Genomic DNA, 23,762 nt, shown 5'->3' with positions numbered 1-23,762 from the left:
ACTGTGGATGTGGCAGGGAATTTAAATGTACAGAAGAAGCAGAGTTAAATGAGAACAAGTCTCAAAATATGTTGTAAAGTCAACATATAAGTTAGGAAAAAGGTAAATCCGACATGTTTCAATAGTGCACGTGGAATCTGTGGCTTCCAGGGAGTGGGGAAAGAAATTGTTTTCTTACACTTTCTTACTGCATTGATTGTTTTATTGACTCACTAACCATCAATGTAATGTCAATAGGGGATCTTGGGAAAATCTGGGCTTTGAGAAATTCCACAATTCACCTTCGGAAGGACTGACTCTAAAGGTTTAGCAGTAGGGTGATGTGCTGCCATCAGCAGAGGCAGCCGTCATAGTGAGAAAATGAACTGCAAATTGCAAATGGTGAAACCATCTTTTTCAAAAATTAACTTCGGATGATAGGCAGAAATTTTAGAGTAATTGAACATGTATTAAGTGTCTATTATATTCCAGTCACTGTAGAAGTACCTATCGCTAATCATGACAATCATTCTTTCAGGTTGTTTTATTAAATTCCTTTTACAGATGAAAAGTTGAGTTCGGTTAGTTTAGTGACATGGCCAACATCACCCTACTGCTAAACCTTGTCTCAGGGATTAATGATATTAGATGTTTTGTGAAAATCCTATGGCTTTCCCACTACCACTTATAGGAAGTCATTACATTTTCAAGCATCGCATTTCAAAGTTAAATCATTTCTTCAGGTTTTCCCCAGTTTGTTTGTTTGCTTTGTTGTTCTTAAATTTATTTTTCACACAAATTAAATATATATAATTTTTTTTTCTTACCTAACAGCACTACTGCCCACATCGAGGTCTTGTGCAGTGACGGCGCCAATGATGGTCCCAACTGGAGTATCCTCGTAAACCTCCATGGTGTACAGTGGCTTGCTAAACACTGGGGGCTCGTCCACGTCCAGCACACTGATCCTCACTGTGGCGGTGTCTTTGAAAGGGCCCACAGAGTGAAACCGATGGTCAAGGTGAAGGTTGGAGGCTTCTACTTTAAAAGTATATGCCTTCTTCGTTTCAAAATCTAATGGCTGTGGTGAGGACAAATGAAAAGTGAGGAGGTACATTCATATTAGAATGTGGCAGAGAAGGTGGGCATTGCTTTAAAACAATTGCAACTGAATACAAAGTGTATTGGCTTCAATGTGCCATTTTCCTTTATAACTAATGGGTAAGAAAATGGTTTAAGAAAAAGCATCACCCTGGGGGAAGTGGGGTTATCACTGTGTGAGGGATATAAATGCTAAATGCTTAACTATTACATTGTTTTGTACACCTGAAACTAATTTTTAAAAAGTTAAAAAAAATCACCTATATGTAGAAGATTCTGAGTAACTTATAAGGATAATAGGTTGCATACATTAAAATGACACATGTATGCACATACAAGGTAGGACTAATTCATTTTATATGCACCGTTGAAACAGCAAAAGACCTTTTAACGGTAGCATTTTTGCTTTTATGCAATGCTGACATCTAGTGGAACTTTATAGTAATTAAAACACAACAAAATTGAAATTGAAGAGTTGAAGGTACTCTTTAGATTCCAGTTAAAACTTTCGTATAACAAAATATGTTTTTTCTTAGAGTACTTTTCTGATTTTGACAATAATATTATTTTCCATTGAATACTTTTAAATGTCTAAGTCTTTTCACTAAAAAATAGGACTATATCAGTGTTCAAAAAACATACACTGTGGTAATTATGAAGAATTTCGCTCTTTTGTTTTCTCAGCATTTACTAAATAATTATTAGGCACTGTAATGCATCATCAGGATGTTTTAGCAATAACTAAGGCTTTGGATATATGTGACTAAATAAGGAAAACTGTGAAATATAAAATTTGGAAGTCATTTGTCCATGGAGTCACTGGTTCTCTTATTTTAACTTTACCACTGCTTATATTCACTTTTATTCTGAATATTTGTTTTATGTTCCCAATAACTGAAAATGTTATATTCTAGAAATACAGTGTTGCTGTGGTGTTTTTTTGATGTTTGTTTGTTGTTGTTTTTTTTAATAAATGAAAACTTTAAGGTCAATGGCTCTGACTTCTAATTATCTAGGAAAAATTAAGACAACATGAAGTTACATTAACAAAAAGATTTTGTAGGACCTTTAAAACTTTGTTTTCTAGATTAATTCCCTCTAGTAATACTCCAACGACTTGCTAACTGCTGTGTCCACACCTCTATTTTTTGCCTCAGTAAACCTGGGGGAAATAACGGAAATATATGTCTCTCTTTCTAAAACAAGATTGTTGTTTTATGTTTTTTTTTTTCCTGAGGATAAAAAAAAAATACTGTGAAATATTCAACAACTATGACAATATCAGGTAGTTATTATAGCAAACAGTAATACCTCTTGGACTTGAAATTAAGTCTTTTACACAGTAAGTTTCATTCAGAGGGATCTGTATTTATTTTCCCTATAATTATTCCCTCATTTTATCTAGTTTGTCAAGGTTTTAATCATGTTTTTGTCTACTTGTATTCATGCTTTATTTAACTTTTTATATTTTTAGTTACTCACCTCATAGCTATTTACATATAATATTGATTTTCTTCCATTTCTACCTCTTTCCTGTTAGGAATTTTGACTTATCTTCAAGCCAGTAAAAGTAAAGAATATTATGCACAATATGCCATGGTTGATATTACAGCTATTGGTTACGTGAAGAGAAATATAATATCTCAAAAGTGTGAGGAGATGATCCTATGATGCTTTTGTTTTGATTGGCCCGCGTCTTGACTACAGTGTTTTGTTAAAGGTATCAAACTCATGAAAAGACAATTGATTTCCAAATTAGGATAGCAAAACATTAATCAAGAGGAAAATATGACACTGTTACAAATACAACTGGAAATTTGCAGCCTGGAATGAAGAAGTTCAAAGCAAAACAGGACATACATTTTCACATATTAAATGGCTATCGTGTTCAGTATCAGGCTTATTGTATTAGTCTCTTAGTAGAATTAACAACAATTTAAATTATAAAAACGGTAACTTTAGGTTAAAAAAATATGAAGTCTTTAACAAAATAAACCTCTCAAAATTGAATTAATTTTTCAAATATTAGTAGCCTGCATAGTGTTAAGGCCTGGGATACATTCTGAGGACAGAAAGAGGCAATGACAAATTAAGCTTTGCTCTCTTTCTCTATTCAACAGACTTAGAGAATAGTGAGAAACACACCATCTTGTTTAGTTAATGAGTCGCTTGAAGAAGTACTGAGTTCTCCGGTATTTGAAGTTTCAAGAGAAATCAGATGTCTTAAGTAATGTTTGAGAGAGATGAATGTATAAGATAGAGGGTTGTATTAGCCAATCCAAATTAAAGAACATAGAACAATACACATTTCTGTTTCTGTCAACTCTTAGTGCTCTATGAATATTAAACAATATGATTTTCTATACTAGTGATCTATAACTTGTAATGTACAACTATGTTGACTTTACCACCTTAAGATCTTTTGTCTAGAAAGCTAACTGAGGTGCCCTGACCCATACTTATTCCCTTTTTAAGGCAAGAGTTAACTTTTATCTTAGAATCTAGGAGTTAGTACCAATTGTTCCTCATTCCTCACTCTACTTTCTCCTAGATACTGAAATGCCTGTGATTATCTTTATGATTAGGCACATATTTTTCTAGAAAAGATTTGAATTTTATTTACCTACTTGATTAAAAATCCACAACTATTTGAAGGCCTGGACTCTCCACTTTGAAGTCTGTTTCAGGGCCAAGAATTCAGAGATAATTATGAAACATTTTCAACTTTTTTTTTTTTTTTTAGAAGATCAGACAGAATCTGTTCCTTTTTAGAACTCCTGACCTATCACAGCAGGCATAAAAGTGAGATGAAACAAGCTTTCTGAAAACTTCCATCCTGCAGTTATCGAAACACTGGAGAAAATTGTAGGAGAAATAACACAATAATATATTAAATGGCCTTACTTCTTCCTGACCCTAGCCCTAAACCATGCTGCTTTATAAAACTAGATAGTTCAGAAAGAGCAAAGATAATCAATACTGAGAGAGTCAACAATCTCTCTAGTTGACTCTCCAACCTATCTGACTACCCTCCACTTTTTGTACAGGACGGGGTTGAGTAGTATCAAGGAATGAAATTCTTCTAACTTTACAATCAACAAAAACGCTCACATTTGAAATACATTTAGAAAAACAGGATTATTTTTGTCATAAAATTAATCATATTCTATGATAGAAATCTATTATTATACAAATGAGCTTATTTAGCTTTCACACAAAATAAAACCTTTGTGGCATTGCTTGGGATCTATTCAATTTTACAAACTTTTTTAGAAAAGTAAGAAAATTACTGATTAAAGAGAATTTAGTTGAGTAACTCCTTGGTCCTAAGGGTGTTTCAATAAAGGAAAGTTAGAACAGAATTTTCAGAAAACAGTTGGCATTGTAGGAAGATGTACATTTAATTTAAAAAAAAAGAAAGAAGAAAAAGAAACCATAACTATAGAGAAATGGAATATGATATATTTATTTGTTTTGCATATAAAAGGAGGGATTGGCAAGACATCTATGAAAGTTCAGAGAACGGAGTTGCATGTATATGGTGGGAAGCTTGCAAACTTAATTGTCGGAGCTCGTATGTTTTTAGCCACTTTCTCTGCTGTTATTTTGCTGAGGTCCAGGACATGAAAAAGTATATAAAATCTTAAATGCCAAATGATTTTCTAATGCTAAAGAAGTATAAGTAAAAAATGTTATATGTAAACAATAATATAAATGGAGCCACTTCAAAATGGAGTCAGAGCTGCCATCCCAGAGGAATTGTCTTGCAAGTTTTATTCCCAAAATAACTGCAAAGTTAACAGGAAAGCAGACATTATGACGACCGGACTGGAAATTAAAGATATTCTTTGAATTAACATCACTATGTGAACATATCTACACCTACAGAAATTTTTTCCTTCTATTTATGTAATTATCCCCTTCCCTTTTGCATAAACACCCCTTGTCTTCACCTCCAAATTGGAACACTACTTGGGTTTCTGCCTACATCAGTGCTTCCTAAATTCTTTGGATCTCAAATAAATTCCTATTGCCTTTAGGTGTCTCACTTTATGTTGCTATGTATTTTTAAGTTAACATATCAAATACAAAACGATAACTCCCTGACCTCTTTCAGGACTCATCATGCTTCTAGTTAATACTGAGTGGAAATGCATGGCTATAGTTATATATTGAGGAATTTGAAAAACAAAAGCTTTGGTAGACAGAATTCCAAGATGTCTCCAAGATTCCTGCCCCCAGTGACCTGTACTTTTCTATAATTCCGTGTCCTTGAGTGTGTGAGTGGCCTGTCAATTAAATGGGGTATTTCCCTATGGATTTGCTGTTTTATGGGAAAATAAGTTATGCAAATATTATTGAGGTTCTCACTCACTCTATGTTAAGTTAATTAAAAGGGAGACTTTACTTGAAGGGTCTGATCTAATCATGTCAGGCTTTAAAAGAAAGAGGCACTAGAGATGATTTTCTCCTGGCTTTGAGGAGGAAACGTGAATATCGAAGCCCACTCAGCAAGTGTTTAACGGGTACATTTAGGAAATGAGATTGCGTCTTGACCAACAGCTATCTAAAAAACAGGTCCCTCCATCAGAAAGCCACAAATAAATGAATTCTGCCAATAACAAGTAATCTTGGAAACATTCTTAAAGCTTCAGATCTGATTGCAGCCAGGTTGGCACCTAGATTTGAACGTGAGAGACCCTGAGTACAAGACTAAGTTCTGCCTTCTCTGACTGATAATAGCTGTGCTTCCATCCGTCTTTACTTTATATTCTTTTGTATTGCTTTAAGTTTTATGAAGAATGTGTATTATTTTCACCAACACAGTAAAGTCATTACTCCTAACCAATTGCATTCTTTAGTAATTGAGGCTTTATTCTCTTAATAATGTAATAGTACATCTTAATGATCAATGCCAAGGAAATTTCTCCACGAATCCAAATAACCAAAGCTGTAGATTTAAATAAAATAGACTAGCTGCTCTCAAGATAAGCAGTTAGAGAATAGATTTATGCCAGACTGAACCAGGATAGAAAGACACTGGCACCAAGCATTAATAAAGCAGGTTTATAATACCAGGCTGAACTACAAAGATAGGACTTTAGTTCAAGCATCATTTTAGAGGGTATAAGCCTCAGAAAAACGAGTTTTATGATCAATATAACAGTCACTTATTTGTTGGTGGCACTTTCCCATTCCATAAGAAATTATTCTAAAACTCTACTACTGCTCAAGTTGCATATATGATATCTGCACCTACTTCTTTAATTTATTTAGTCTAAATCCACATAAACTGAATCACATATTGATTAAATTTTACTGTGTGTCATGGTAGGTGTTGAGGATAAAGAGGTTAACAAATTAATTCCGTTTTATCATGGACCTTATACCGTAGAAAGGGAAAGCCACAACAAAAAAAATAAGTAAATACATTATTTTCAGTTGTGCAATTTATGAGGAAAACAGAATAATGGGACAGAAAGACATAGGGGGCAGACATTGCATAGAGCAGGTAGGAAATGCAACTCTGAGAGGTAATACTGGAACTGATATGAGCAGAACCAGGTGTGTGGAAGTCAGAGGAAAATGAGCCTGAGAGAGATCAGCAAGGGAAAAATTCCTGCGGCAATTTATTTTTCCTTTCAATAAATATTTCTTGAATATCTTGCCATGTTCTAGACATTATTATAGACGCTGAAACTAGACAAAGAGACAAAAATCACCACCTGCATGGAGATTTCTGTCTTCTGGGAATTGATGGACAATAGTACATAAATAAGCAAAATATATAGCATGTTGGGTGATAATAAGTGCTATGGAAAAAATTAAAACTTGGAAGACAGATGTTTGCTATGTGTGACAGGGTAAATGTGAGAGAACGTACATGTCTGTTTATGTGAGAGCTATGGGAGAGTCTGTGGACATTTCATCATCATTGGGGAAGGAATTCAACTCAGCATTTTACTAAAAAAATAATCAAGTCATTATTTGATGGATAAAAGTTGTTACATTATCAGGTAAAAATGCCCATACAACAAAGGGAAAGAGATCCATGTGGCCATTTTTAAAACCAGCGTATTAGTTTTGACAAATCTCAACAGTATTTCAGTTTTAAAGTGAAAAAATACAAATAAAAATACAACGGAATTACCAGACAAAAACTGTAAGAATATTAAAATGATGAAACATACATTTCATATAACTTACCTCCAAAAAATGTTACAGAACTATTGATTAAATATCCATTTAACTTTTCTGTGGGTGAGTTATACACTTCAGTTTTATGCAGCACTGTACATTTCTGATAGTTCTAATGAATCAATTTAAGAATCATGGGTATTATATGAGTATTTATACCTGCATTTTGCAACAATTATTTTTGGTACAAGTTCCCGTAACTTGTACCAAAGATAAAACAAAACAAAAAAAATGTTAGACAAACTCATTTCTTAAAAATGAGAAAACATTTTATCAACAATTATAAATGTTTATGCGAAATATATGATTTATATGCACATAAATCATGATAATATGGGGAGGCTGATTCTTTATAGCTTTCCCGAATGACTCTCTCACATTTTAATTCTAACATATATCATTCTTCACAACAGTTGAAGGTCGATGTTTTTCCAACATATACTATAATTTACTGCAAGATGTGTGATTTTGATAAATTTACCTTTCTTCTCTGAGCTTCATAGTTTCAATTTCTATAATCAGTAAAAACTATTTTCTAAGTACTTTAGAAAACATGGTGAGCTTTATATAGCATGTGAAAATTAAGAGAAATAATGCATAAGAACCTAAAATAGTAAACTGCCATGAAATAATAGTTTTTCTAGTCGACAAAATTTTGAACACCCTATATATTCCAGCATTTTCTTTATCACAAAAACACAGATATAGTAATGGCAAAGTATAGTAGGAAGAAGCAGATGTGTTTAAAATATGATCATCATAAATATCATAGGTGCTTTGACAGAAATGCTAACATTTAGGGAATAAAAGGTAGCCATGATCAGCTTTGCCTCATGAATTCAAGGAAGTCTTTGGTGAGAAGCACAGGGGAAGGTATGTTCAAGAATAAGAAATAATTAATGAAGATACTCATGTGGGGAAGTATCTTCTACGCAAAAGGAATGTTTGGTAGAAATTGTAATACATTTGGTGTAGTGCTAAAGTAGCATGTGCATGTGTGTTCATGTGTTCGTGTGTGTGTGTGTGTGTGTGTGTGTGTGCCTCAGTGGTCATACAAAAATATGCTGTTTTTTTTCTCTCTTTATCTTACTAGTTGTGGGAACCAGCGACAGATGTAAGCATGAAAATAAGATAAATAGATTTAAGTTTCAACCATTCACTCATAAGAAAAAGTCAAGTTGGATGAAGATGAGTTATAGAGCTCGAGAATAGCCATGGCAGTGGTGGAAACGAGTAATGAGGGCTGTACAATAACCCATAAGGGAAATATTAACCCTCATTTAGGAGAAATCTTGGGCTTCTCATTCTATTTGGCAAGGAGAGGTCAACGACAATGGAAACATCATAAGAAAAAGCCTGTATTTTTTGTTTAAGGAACTGGAGAGGAGTTTGGGCCCTAATATAGGAAGGAGAAAATATGAGCAGGCACACTTTTGTTGGGAGAAGAGAGAAATTTAGCTTTAGACATTCTGACTTTGAAAAGGTTGTGGAACACATAGAAATGTCTACAAGGCAGCACAAAACCTGAATTGGTTATGTCAATTTGGTGAATAATTTAGTGTTGATGAGACTGTTTAAAGACATTAGGTAGATGTTGATAAAAAAAAAAAAAAAAGAAAAAATCTCTATTAAAACAGGAACCTATTATTTGCAGAAATAAACAAAGAACGTCACTTCTTTTTAAAATTATGCATGTCAGACTGGCTAAAACTAGTAGTATTTTAAACTTAATAAACTAAAAAGTATGATTGACCTCATATAAAGAAGGTATTCTAAATTTTTCATTTTTTTCAAGAGTTATTCAAAAATTAACCACATGATGGTGCTATGCTACCAAATCATATGAACTCGCTCCCTTATTGTTTGAAGACAACAAAAAGGAAATGAGTTTCAGTGACTAACAGAACATAAGTACAATATAAATGTCCGATGGAACCAGTTGAAAGCTTAGCCTATTTATTAGAGTCCTGGTGAAGAATAATGTATTTTATCTATTATATTATGTGTTTAAGAATAAAGAAAATAATTCTGCTTTGGATTCAATGTGCCCACAGCTACATTTATTTGAAATGAAATAATATTTCCAAGTAACATCAAAACAGGATTTCATTTTTAAATTCAAAAAAAAATATATATATATATATATATATATATATATATATATATATATATTTTATTTATTTATTTTTTTTTCCAAATAAATAGGAAACAGCTTCAGCATTCTATATTTTAACCATGGTATCATTACTTATTAGTTCCTAGTGGATACTTTTGTAGTATAGTACTGTTTGAAAATTTATGCAAGATATTAAATTGTCCTTTTGCATAATTTAATTGTTCATACATTATTTAATTGTTTAAATTTCTCAATCATTAATAAGAAAACCGCAGTGCTTCTATAAATATTTATGTATTTCAGTCTTTGAATATTTTTAATTCATGTAATTTTATATTTATTTTTATACTCAATAAATATATATGTATTCTCATTTATCCAGTAGGAAAAAACAAACAAACAAACAAACAAACAAAAAACTGGCTAGAAATAAAATTAATTTAGCTTTTAACTTAAGAATAACATTGCAGAATTTAACACACTTATACTCTTATTTTAAATTTAGCCATTTCATAATTTTTAGATGTCATGAAATTTGTAAAAGCTTTAAATTATTAGCCCAATTTGTAAGTGTTTTTATTGTTATAATACTTGATAATATATAGGGCACTTTATATTTCTTTATACTTTCCTCAGTGAAACATAGAATATAGAGTAAGAATAGGTTTTTATTCTATTTTTTTTAACCGGTATCTTGTGCCTTGGAGAGATTTATAAAGTTTCATAATGTTATTCTGAATTGAAAGTGACACAGTGAAATGGCATTCTGTCACAGTGTTCATAAACTGAATCCAAGTTAAGATTAAAAAATAAAGTTAAAAAAAATTGCATTTTTTTTATTCATCTTATATAAACCAGACCATCAATTTTATCTACTTAGACACTCCCTACATATTGAAAGAGGAGAGAGGGGGAAATAGTAATGAAAAAGCAAGTAATGATTTTGGAGATAAAACAATAATGAGAATATGTGCTTCAGAGAACTTTAAGTATTTTAACTTATTTTAAGTAAGTTAAAAAAAGGAAAACTCTGAAAACAAAGAGTATGGTCTAATATTAACCATAGTATTAAAAAAACGATGTTTAAAAAACAACTAAATATTCAAATGTATGATAGATATTTTTGGATTTTCTAAATGCATTTGGTACTCTTAAGAACTTAATTTCTATATGAATTTGGTTTTACATCAAGTTATTTACTATGCCATGCTGAGATATTGAAGGGAAATTTTTCAAAAAACAATTTTAAGATCATTACGAAACTGAAACACTGTTATTGATGTTTACATACGTACATACATATTTATTATTATAATACATCCAGTTCTTCCAGAATACCTAATGATCACTTCAAGATAAAGTTTTCATAAAAAAACATAAAAATAAAACATGAACTTTATTTAAAGAAGTGCAAGCCAACAGGTACATGTAAAGATGCTCAACACCTCTAACTATCAAGGAAATGCAAATCAGAACCACTATGAGATATTACCTCACACATCTTAGAATGGCTATCATCAATAAGACAAGAAATAACAAGTGTTGGCAAGGATATGGAGATAATGGAACCCTTGTGCACTGTTGGTGGGACAGTATATTGGTGTAATAACTATGGAAAATAGTATGGGGTTTCCTCAAAAGATTGAAAATAGAACTACCGTATGATCCAGCAATTCAATTTCTGAGTATTTATTAAAACAGCAACAACAAATAAGCAAAAACACTAACTGGAAAAAATATATGCACCTCCATCTTCACTGTTGTATTATTTAGAATAGCCAAGACATGGAAACAATCTAAGTGTCCATCAGCAGATGAATGGATAAAGAAAATATTTATCGCAATATTATTCAGCCATAAAAAAGATGAATGAAATCTTGCCATTTGCATCAACATGGATTGAGGGTATTATACTATACTACGTGAAATAAATCAGAGAAAAAAAATACTGCATAGTATCACTTATATGTGAAATTGAGAAAAAAGCTCATATTTGAAAGTTGCTAAGATAGTAAATCTTAAAAATTCTCATCACAAGAAAAAATTGTGTAACTATGTATGATGATGAACATTAATTGGGCTTACTGTGATGATCATTTCACAATATATACTAATATCAAATAATTATGATATACACCTGAAGCTAATATAAGGTTGTATATGAATTGTACATCATTTTTTTGAAGTGCATTTGTTTAAATTAATTTTGAGTTTTTCATGGGCTATATTGAACTGAATATTTTCTAATTATTTTATTTTAATGAAATCACACTGCCATGCTTAATGAAGTCATACATCTATGTGCATATGTGTACAGCACACACATTCACTCAATATAATGTTTTACCAGATATGTAGATAGGTATGCAGGAAGGTAGGTAGGGTATAGGCAAATTTTAAATTTTGTTACAAAAATGTTATTTGTTAAAGATTATAACTGTAGTCTGTAGGTTGCAATTTTATTTGCCAAAAGAACAATACTTTAGAAGGTAGGGTTTGCCTCTGGTGGTTCCTTATTTAGAGATTAAAACAAATTACAACACTAAAACCAGATCTATCACATTTAAATGCTTGGTATAATTGTTCTGATGATCAGAATATTTATAACAATCTTTTTTGGCTGTTTCTTTAATATCTAGACGGAATCTCATAATTTCTCACAATCTCCACGTCACTATAAAGATCATGGTCCTTATTTCCATCATTGGTTTCCTGAATTATTTCTAGTCTCTTCACTGGTCTATTTATAGTTTCACTTCTTAGTCATTATTCTCCTCAGAACAGCCAGAGTACCCTGGCTTTACAAGAGTATAAACAATTTAGATCTAAACCCACGGTGGTCTTCCCACATCATGATGTAATTCAAGTCCTTGACCTGGCCTCCATGATGGGCAAGCTCTTCCTCTCTATGTTTTATCTCATCTCCAGCTACAGATATAGTCATTCACTGCACTCAGCTCCCCTGGCTTCCTTGTCCCGGACGCTCCAACCTCAGAGATTTTGCAACTGATGCTCAATTTTTCTGGAACACACGTCATTCAGAAACCACGTGGCTCATCTTTTGCTTGCTTCAGGTCTCTGCTATAATTCTAACAGAAGAGTCTTTTCTGACCACCACACTGTAAGACAGCCACTACCCGCCACATTATGTTTTATTCCTTCACCCTATTTATGTTTTTCAAACTTGAATTTAATACTGCTGACAGTGCTTTCAAATTATTTTATCGTTCTCATTTCTTCCACTCCTCCAGTAATAGAGCTTGCCTACATTAGGATTTTTACACTGATGTCAACATTCTCGAACAATTTGTGAATTAGATATTTATATTCTCAGAAAAGACATAAAAGGGGCAAAACGAAGCTTAGTTGTGTTAGCATTTACCTCTAGATCTTACTTTTACATTAACTTATTTCATCTTAGTTTGGAACAATATAAAATAAAAACCAATTGAATATTGGTAACATTTTTTAAAGATTTAATTGAACAAATATGCCTAATTATTTCAACATAAAATATGTACTTGTTGAATAACAGAATAAAAGTGCCTGTGGGAGTGAATATTTCATAGTCACCTGCTCTTTTTTATATAAAATATTGCAAATTGAAGGAAAATTAAAATTGTTGTCATTTTCAAGTTTTACTTTTTCGATTCTTTAATTATTATTGGGTAGCCAACTGTCTAAAAACTTATCTATGTACCTTTTTCAATTTGATGACTCCTTCTTGTGTATCCTCATCTGTCACGATGTCAAACAAATTTCCCCCATCTCCTGGAACAATATTGTATTCGACCTCTGCATTTTGTCCAAAATCAGGATCCACAGCTCGAATTCTTCCAATAGCTGAGCCAATAGGAGAAGATTCAGGAACTTTCAGATGGAAGATGCCTGATGAGACATATATAATTTGTGTTGACAGTGGAGTTAGTAAAGTATATAGTAAGATTACCAGGGTGGAAAAATATAGTCTATAGAAAATAAATCTACCGAAATGCCCATCGGTAGATGACTGGATTAAGAAGCTGTGGTACATTTATACAATGGAGTATTACGCAGCCATAAAGAAGAAAGAAATCTTATCATTTGCAGCAACATGGATGGATCTAGAGAACATTATGTTAAGTGAAATAAGTCAGAAAGAGAAAGACAAGTACCATATGATCTCACTTATATATGGAATCTAAAGAAAAGACTATGTGAATGAACTAATCAGAGACAGTTTTGGGGACGCAGAGAAAAAACCGAGAGTGGTTAGATGGGTGTGTGGGAGGGGGTTGGGGATAAGGGGAAAGGTGAAGGGATTTGGAAGCAGCTGGTAACCACAAGATGGCCTCAGGGTTTTTTTTGAAAATTAATTTGGGGAAGGTATTCTATAATGTTGTAAAGATTTTGTTGGGTATCCGATGGACATGCGTCCTATTTGGGAGACCACCTCAGGGATACTGTGGATACCTGATCATGGCATTGTACACCAGAAGCTAAACATTAATGAATGCCAACTATAATTTTATATATATAATGTGATGGTTCAGTGTGAGGTTGGAGGGATAGTGGATGGGGGGAGGGGGGTTCACAGTATGAGGGATATAAATGATGAACGTCTAAGTATTACCTTGTTTTGTACACCTGAAACTAATAAATAAATAAATTAATTTAAAAAAAAAAAGAAAATAAATCTAATTTAAAACATAAGTGTGAAAAATTGAAAGGCAATATGCTGTCAAGTTAGGGATATGATTGAGTAATAGATACTTTTCTAAATTTTAATTGAGCATTACAAACAAAAGAGAATGTTAAATTAAAATTACTGGGGGGGGGTATTTTATATACTAATAGCATCAAAGTGTACCTAATATCAATGTGAAGGTGGGAATACCCATGAAATTTAATGGTAGTAATACAATAGAATGCAGGATATAAGACATGGGTAAAGAAAGATTGATAAATAGATAGAAAGATAGATACATAGACAGGTAGAGACATATGATAAATATTTATAGAAAATTAAGGTTATGTTTTGTAACATATATAAATATATGTAATAATATAAATATAAAAATGGATGGAATATTTACTCAATTAGAATAAATAATTAAACTAAAAATAAAGTGTAAAATGATTATACATGTAGCATTTCAGGTACATATTGCCTGTACAGGTAACCAAAGTTTTAATCCATGATGGACTTAAGTGCAGTACATTATAGACTAATGTTCAATTTATATTAAGTAAATTTTTACTTTTTACTCTGCTATGTACTTTTACACACTTTTAAAGTTAGGATGTAAAGTCCTATTTCCCATTTTGTTTTTATAGCATTAAAAACAGAAAAAAAGTGAAATGCTTATTTTTTTGTCCACCAGGTGGAGCATTGACATTACTATGAATTTCATACTAAGAAAAACCTAAAAAATCCCTATTTTTATGAAATATATCAGAATCATAAAAAAGTTATAACATCCCAGAAAAATGAAAATATATATACTGTTTAAGAGTTTTCAAAATTTGGTAATGTATACCACGAAAAAAGATACAGCACAGCTATTTTACTGACATCTAATCAAAGCAAATATTAATGGATTAAATATTTGTCTGTTCATTTAAAATAAGGAAAGGGAGAGAATGGAAGGACATAAAAATGATAAACTAAAAATAAAATACAAGTTTACTTTTTGATATTGACTTTTCAGTCTAAATGACTATTAATGGATTCTGTATTGCACTTGCCATGTGTAAAGCAGCAGAGGTAATTAATTTGTTTTAGACATCTAGTTACATTAATAAAAAATAAATTAGAAAGGTCTTTAATGTGTTTTGAATGGTGAAGTTCATTCAACAAACTATGAGTACATTACAATATTACATTATTGTCTTTAGGAAATATGAGAAAAACATCAATCAGCACTTTACAGAGATTCTAACAAATAGTTTCTTTTGTTTTCCCAATTATTTGCACTATTGTTCTTTCACAATCAGTTTTAATACCTGGTAACTTCATTAGCCCTGGTAACAATTAAATTTTGCCATCTGCTTTTCTCTTATAATGTTAAAATTAGCATTATTTACATCCAATGGACAATACCTAAATGGGTATATATTTAGTCTCAGGACACCTAAATATTTACCTAAAATTTGTTTTTTTGTATGTAAAAGACAGAAGTATGTTTTACAGTGATATAAAATACTTGTTTAATTAATTAATTTATAGTGTAATTAATAGTATACCTGCCTTCGGAGGGGATATGAGGAAGCTTTCTAAAAGAACCTATTTAAGAAATAAACAAATAACATAGATTAAGAAAAAAAAAAGAAAAAAGGACCTCCAAGTGGAAATATTGAAGTGTTCTACAGACATTAAAAATCCTTTTGGGTTAAGAAGTCATGTTCATCCAACAACCTAGAAACTTCTCAAAGGTTAGGATTATACCGTGTTTTCCTGAGAATAAGACCTAGCCAGACAATCAAATCTAGTGTGTGTTATGGAGCAAAAATTAATATAAACCCAGTCTTATTTTACTATAATATAAGACCGGGTCTTATATAATCTAATAAAATGTAATGTAATGTAATGTAATAAGTATAATATAATACCAGTCTTACATTAATTTTTGCTCCAAAAGACGCATTAGAGCTGATTGTCAAACTAGGTCTTATTTTTGGGGAAACATGATATTTCATGAGGTTTTATTCCCTAAACACTTAACATAGTGGTTGTCATATGGAGATGTTCAATGTTTGAGGACTTAAAGCAGTGCCTGAACTTAAGGCAAACAGCAAAGAGAAATAATAAAATTATAGACTACATCGTATACCCATTGTCCACAAGAAGGGTAAAGACAGATATTTAAAGGGAATTTGTCTGAGTTCAAACAGCCAGGATTACATAAGCAGAATGTAATGTGACTTTCACAAGCAGCTTTCTACAGAGCCCACATGTTTTCCAATAGTCATATTAAACCCTTATTTTATTGAAGCACCCCTGAGATATAAGCAAATAGGAGGATGCCTTAATTCTTGTTTCATTTGGCAAGAAAGCATGCAACACAATTATGTAAAGTTGTACTAAACTCTCAGGTAAGATTGCAAAGATAAAGGACAAGGCATAGATATGTGAGCTATTTTTCTGTTTCTTTTTTCTTCATTTCTTAATGTGCATTAAATAGAAATATGATTTATCAGAAACATCTCCACACTGTTTGCCTCTCATTGCGTGATGGTGATAAAGAACCTGAGGAAATACTAAAAACCTTGAATGTACAGTATGACTAGCCATGACCCAATCTCATGGGATATTACTAAGTGTTAGGGAAGGTCTTGATTTTTTTCTAATAAAACAGAGCAATAGAGCAACAGAATAATGTACTGTAAATCCTCCTCTATCAGGATATATAGGATATATAGTCAGGAGATATAGACAGATAGACAGATAGATGATAGATAGATGGATAGATAGATGATAGATGGATGGATGGATGGATGGATGGATGGATGGATGGATGGATGGATGATAGATAGATAGATAGATAGATAGATAGATAGATAGATAGATGATAGATATCAAAGATGTAGAGGGCAAGCAGAGATTTGAGAAATAAGGAACTGTCAAGTCTAGTGGATTTCAGATTTCAAACATTGACAATAGTGTGTGGTGGTGATGGTGGTGCAATTTTGGGGTGGGGTGGGAATGGGGGTGTTGAATGGAATCTTTAGAAAATATGGGCATCTAACTTAAAAAGCTGGGATATTTCTGCTTATGCTATTTGATCAAGTTACATATTGGGTTTATGACTTGGCTTTGTATTTGAACATGTAAAAGCAAAAATAGAATTAAAAAATTAGGGAAATGACCTAATCTATTGTCATCACTTAGGAATTATGGTTAGTGAAGGTAAAGAGTTTGTCATAATTGAGACCCTCTAGTGCAGAGAATTTGCAAAACTCTGAAATGCGACCTGTAGTACATCAGAAAATGCACACTACAGATGAAGGAGTCTTTTTTTTTAAGATAATATGCTGAGATATGAGCTATATGTTTTATGAATCTGATAACAATAAATGGGAAGAGAGCTATTCTTTGTAGTGCTCTATCAATATAAGTTAAATAGATGTTTTTAAAAATATTGTCAGCATTCAATATGCCAAAAAATGTAATTATTATCTGATGGTATTAAAAAATTTGTGATAAATTGAAAAAGTTGGATTGTTCAAAAAAAAAAAAAAAGATTGCCTCAATAGCATTCTACTAACATGCCCTACCAAAATTTAGGTACAAAAGAAGTAAAACAGTGATTCACTGCCTACATATGTTTTTGTGCATCGAGGTTTAGTGCACATAAGACGCAAATATACAGGGCAATGAATTTTCTGTTCTTCACAAAGCAGAAATACATATTAGTAAGGTGGAAGACACATTCATTAAGATAAGAGTTTCTCAATAAAATACTGTAGTGGATAAAAAAGTCCACAGACTATGGAAGAAGTCAGAGAAACTATGCATTAGTCATGTCAGATTATTTAGTCTCTGTCGTTTGATTTCTAATGACTTGATATTTTTATCATTTCTAGAAACTCAACAGCAATAAAGCTGGGGTCATTCGGATTAATTCAAAACTGAAGTAATCTTAGCTATGTCAAAGTTAGATCACTTATGATTGTACTATGTAATTACACAGCCATCGTCTTCTAGGCCTGCTTTTGACACATAGGAAACATCTTAATGGCACTACCTGTACAACACAGATTAAAAAATAAAACAGGTGACAATAAATTGTTCACAGAATCAATAAAAATATATACTTATATATTAATCAAATGTGCACACTACACTTCACAAAAATAACCAGGTTCCCATAGAAAAGGGAAAAAAATCATGCAATGAACTAAAGTGGAATTATTGTGAACAAGTTTTGTAACTTCTTACAGATTATGTTCCCTGTTAATTCCAAAGGTAAAAGTATCTGTTACTCAGTTAGAGGTTAAGTGGGCATCCTATCAGTAACTATGTCTTTTAAAAAAGTATACTTTGAATTATTATGACTCACACTGTGTGTGTGTGTGTGTGTGTGTGTGTGTGTGTGTGTGTGTGTGTGTATGTGTCAAGGACATCCGTTGATACCAAAGGATAAAAGAAATACAATATATTTCTCTTCTTCTCTGCTTTGTTTTTCTTTGAAGAAACTTCCAAGTATTGCTAAAATCACCAAGAGACACATATTTACTTAACAAAATATAAATTAACATGTTATAATTTACTCAGAAATAAAGATTTTAAGACTTGATAAGATATATGAAGTGAATAAATTATACAATACTGCAACAACAATCTGTGATAAAATCAGCAAATTAAAAAAATGGAATAATCCATTGCATATTCTATTTTGAATACATTTTTTAATATTTTGATTACATCATAATGACTAATCTAAAGTTATTTAAAATCAAAATATAAAAATTCAATGTTTAACTGCACACAAATTTTACCTGTAAGACAAATAACTAATTTGGAGGTAATTAGTATTTAAAAATACTAGCGTATTAGAAGTACTGGAAGGTTAATTAAAAATTATTTCAAATTGATAAGAATGTTAAACATTTTTAAGAATTTAAAAATATATATTTGACATCACCTAAACTGATGTCAGGTGACCTCTGATGGTTGTCACCTACACAGATGATTACCTGAAGTACTACATTTACATTTAAACTTTAGAAAAAATAAATGCATACTACCACAAAATTGTTGATTCAGTGATTGAATTCAAACATTAAGTGGTTCAAACCATGATCCTCCATGTTTGTGTGTGTGTATGTGTGAGATTCACCATCTAATTATATTGAAATACAGTGCTGCTTTATTGTTTTAGTTATTTAATCAAGTAACACAGCACATGATATGTCTTCACCTATTCTACAGCAAATGATAAGGAAACAAAAGCGACATATCTGTGTGAGTAAACAGGAACTTCATATAAACTGTATACCTGTTATAGCCACTTATTAGATCTGTGACTTTGGGCAAACATTTAATCTTTCCTTTTTCTAATCTGTAAAATTGTGATGATAATAACAAATAAATATAATTACATTGCTATTATTTTTATTGTTACACCTACCCTTTGATTTGTGTCTGAAATGTCACTAATACATTAGTGCATGAAACTCATTAACTACTATCTATTGTTACTACTTATTTTTGAATCATATTTTATAGATAACCTCTATATCTATATTATAATATTTTCCTATAGGAATGATAATAGTCAACAGGAAACTCCCTATACAAGTATGGAGATGAATAAAAGGGAGGTGTTAAAAGAGCTCTGAACAGTCAATTTAATTTTAACTGAAAACATTTTTCTCATATCTTGAAAATTGGAGGATTCAAGAATATTATATATATATAATATACAATATATATAATATAATATAAAATATATACTATATATAATGTACATATGGTGGTTGAAGAAAAATTTATGCTCTCTATTTCCTTAAAATCCTGAAGCTTTTTGTATTTTCAATAAGCCCAGATTAAAGTAATAGATAAACAGTCCACGAGGGAGAATTATCCTGATAAAGCTGGATTCAAGCCGGATTTTAGTCAAGCATAGTAAACATACAGTGAATGGAATGGCTCAGTAATGACAGATAAATCTAGTCCTGCTCATTCTTAGGATGAATCTAAGATGAACACAATTTTGGAAGTGTCAAGTATTTGCATGAAGAGTTTTACTGCATTAGCTAAATCACTTCACCTTTATAAAAGTAATAATTGCCCAGTCTAGATTTTAATTAACCATATACATGAATATGAATTGCCATGCACAGAATTTCCAGCATATTAATGGATTGAGTTCTATAAATTGTATTTAATGATAGTAATATTTCTTTTCTCAGAGCAATGATAAATTAATTCCTCTAAACTTTTTAGTCCTGAGCAGCCAAACACAACATACAAAAATAAGACTGGATATTGAGTTGTCCTTTTTAAATTCCCTTTGGATAATAGATTGAGTCTTCCAATAACTCACATTTTTGATATTTAATTCCACTACAATTTTTAGTAGCCTCCTCCATGGAATGATGAAGAAAAAACAAACAACAAATAAACAAAAATACTGTTTATCCTGATGGTATTTATAGTCTAGTGGGGGAGTGTGATATGATTTATAATAAGAAGTGTATGTATATATTAGGTCTTCTTCAATCCCAGTTTTTGTCACAGAGCTTCTAAAAACCTTGGGAGTTCCTAAGTGATGAGAGATATAAGGTTTCTTTTGTTAGGTTAATAAGGAGACTTTTGTATGGCACCTAAGGATGGTGGCTAGTTACCAAGAGACCCAACCATGTGATTACAAGGAATGGTTTCAGAGACCTTCTGGGTTGGTGAGCACTGGAAGGTGCTGAGAGAGTGATACATGTGGAGGGAGCCAGGAAGGTTTATGCCCTTTGCCCATCCCTTGCCCTATGCATCTCGTTTGTCCAGCTCTTCCTGAGTTATATCCTTTTATTATAAGGTATGATCTAGTGAGTAAAATGTTTCTCTGAGTTCTATGAGCCCCTGTAGCAACTAGGTGGAACCAAAGGAGTGGGTTACGGGAACCTTTGCTTTACAGCAGATCAGAAGCACAGATGACCTGGGATTGTGACTGTCTTGTGAAGGGTGCAAAAGGCAACATGTGGAACCTAATGTTATCTTGGTATGTCATAATTGGGTTGGACTGTAGGACACCCAGCTGGTGTTCCGGGAACTACTTGGCTGTGTGGGGAACCCTCCCCTGCCCCTGTTGGAATTGGGTCCAGGTACACAAATTAGGTAGGTATACACCAATTAAACAATCCCTCTAATTAAAATTGCAAAGTCACATCAGTGCTCTAAAGGAGAGTTCATAATTCTATTCACTTTTAATGATGTTTAAGCTGAGAATCTGTGCCGTCAGCTAGGTGATGATGGGTGAGGTCAGCTAGTAGAAAACGTTCCGAACAGAAACAAAGATCATAATCTCCTGCCTTCCCGTTTTGTTTGTTTAATTACTCCCATTATGGCCTATCAACTTAAGAGTTGATACTGATGTAACATATGTGTATATATATGGTAAATATTAGTTTTATTATCAAATTTAAATTAAATTAATATTAATTATTACCAGTATCTCTCTACATCTAGCAATCCATTATCATTTTCCTGTCTTCTTGCCTCATCCAACTGAAACACATGGTTTATCATTTTAATATCATATTAACCTATGGCTTGTATAACTTACCCATGTCCTTCTGTTTCATAATCTGGCAATACTCAACCCTCAAGAAACAGTAGTGGTTGACTGAAGAAAACTACAATGAGATGCAGCGGCTAGATATCACTATACATTTCAGACACTAACAATGAATGCACCATCAAAATTGGATTCAAAACATACAAACTCTTACAGGTAATTTGTTATCGATCTCCATGACTTCTATTTCAAACTGACCTACTTTCTACTATAGACCTCAGCTTTACTATTTTTACTACTTCCTTTCTTACTTGGTGACCAGATCACATATTTCATAGGAAAAATTAAATCATATCATCTAGGAGTTAGGCATCTTCCGGAACCTTCAAAGAATCTTATATCAAGTGTTATTGTCGGTTTGAAAAAGTACAATATGCATGATGTAATAAAAACATGTTTGTTTATTGTTTTCTTTGCCTGTTGTTGTTCTTTCAACCTTCTTCAGTGAGGGCAAGCTTTGTCTTTTGTGCTTATCGTTAAATAATAGACAGTCTGTTGTTCACTTTAATTCCTCAAATCTAGGTTTGGAAATCAGCAATTTCCAGTATTTCATATTAATCAGTACTTTGATCCTTACGCAAAATTAAGATTTCTCCCATCTGCCACCCTGCCTCCAAGCCAAAGTGGGACAGCAACAGACAGAAATTCAATTTGGGGTATGGATGGCTTGGCTGGATTTCCTGTCTCATCATCCACCTACCAGGAGTGTTTTCACCTCACCATAGAAGGCGGCAAAGCTAGCGGTTTGGGCTGTTCTGACTTATATGGATAGTTTTTGTCTCTGGGACAGACTCTCTTCAGGGGCACTTTTGGGAAGCTCTTGGAAGCTTCACCTCCTACAGATCCATGGCAAAAGCATTGCCTCCACTTTAACATGGCATTCTCCTTAGCCTCTGGATCTCTGAATGACCCATGGCAGACACAGATTCTCAGTTCAAGGAAATTCTTCGTGTCAGGACTTAATATGACTCTGAGTTGGTTTTCCCTTCTGCTTACACATTTCTAACTAAATCTTCCTCCTTTTGTTGTGTGTCATTAGTTTTCCAAACAAAACATTGTTCTTCTGTCTCTGCTCTTTACCAAGACACTTTAATATACTTAAGTAAATGTGAGGCAGGCATCAGTTCATGTATTTCCCCCATTTTCTGGGAAAATGTTGGATTTCATGATTGGTCCTTGTTGACGGGAAGGCTTCTCTCACTAGACCTGCAACAAGAGGGAAAGGCACCCCAACCCCTTACTTTTATTAGATGGAGTTTCAGCATGGCTTCCTCCAAAAAAATCTTCCACCCCAAATTTTCCCTCCACTCCACACTGTATAAAAATTGTTTTAAAATGAAAGAAACAGCCTTGTTGTGATTGAGATTTTCATGAGTCAGAAACGTATCCTTATATTTCTATTGTAAAGTCTATTTTATTTTCTGGAACCGTTTTTGGTTATGTGGAATTCAATTTATCTTAGCTTGCATGGAAATGTCAACATTAACTTTTGTATTATCTGTAAACCTTCTCCACCCTTTTCTCTAGTTTCAATTGAGGTGTCCTTTTTCTCTGTTTCCGCTTATTAAATTCCAGCAGTTAGGAAGTATTGTATTATTTGAGAGTCTATCTTCTCTGAATTCAATGCTTTCTTCTCAGTTGAAATTCTCCCAAGAAGACACAAATTGTTCGTATCTTGTCATATTATAAAAAATTTATCTTGTGCCAAAATCTGACTCTAGCTGCCCCCATGATTCTCTTCCTTTTCTATCAGAACTTCTCAAAGAGGCAATTGTTATCCATTCTTACCTGACAATCATTCCACAATCAACTTTAATCTAGTCTTTGAACCCACCACTAATAAAAACAGTCCCCCTGTGATCTCTATGACATCTTTGTCTCTAAATCCAGCAACAACTTTTAAGCAGCATTCAACACACTTTTCTTCCGTCATTCCTGAAGCACATTTCTCTTTAAGATCTGTGACACTCAATTGTCCTGGTTTTTCCCACCTCATATCTTTCCCCTTCTTAGCTTCCTTTGTTGATGTTTTCCAATATCTGAATACATAGTTCTCAAATTTGGCTGCATATTGGCATGATATAGAAAATTAA

The 23,762-nt window shown here is 32.5% G+C and overlaps 1 protein-coding gene across 8 annotated transcripts in view; it reads right to left on the bottom strand.

Moving 5' to 3' along the window:
• Positions 1 to 23,762, bottom strand: part of CDH12 (cadherin 12) — an 880,529-nt gene that overhangs the window by 38,418 nt on the left and 818,349 nt on the right. For 7 of the 8 annotated variants that reach the window (XM_081053550.1, XM_081053549.1, XM_081053551.1 and 4 more), the window contains 2 exons: positions 13,095 to 13,282; positions 807 to 1,060 (listed from right to left, as the gene is read on the bottom strand). The exons of the other annotated variant lie outside the window; for it this stretch is intronic. In XM_081053550.1, coding sequence (XP_080909676.1) covers positions 807 to 1,060; positions 13,095 to 13,282 — 442 coding nt within the window. The remainder of the gene's footprint in view (positions 1 to 806; positions 1,061 to 13,094; positions 13,283 to 23,762) is intronic. 8 annotated transcript variants of the gene reach the window in all.

The sequence above is a fragment of the Rhinolophus hipposideros genome, assembly GCF_964194185.1.
Source record: "Rhinolophus hipposideros genome assembly, chromosome: 7".
NCBI lineage: Eukaryota > Metazoa > Chordata > Mammalia > Chiroptera > Rhinolophidae > Rhinolophus > Rhinolophus hipposideros.
This window is presented reverse-complemented; position numbering and strand designations above follow the sequence as displayed.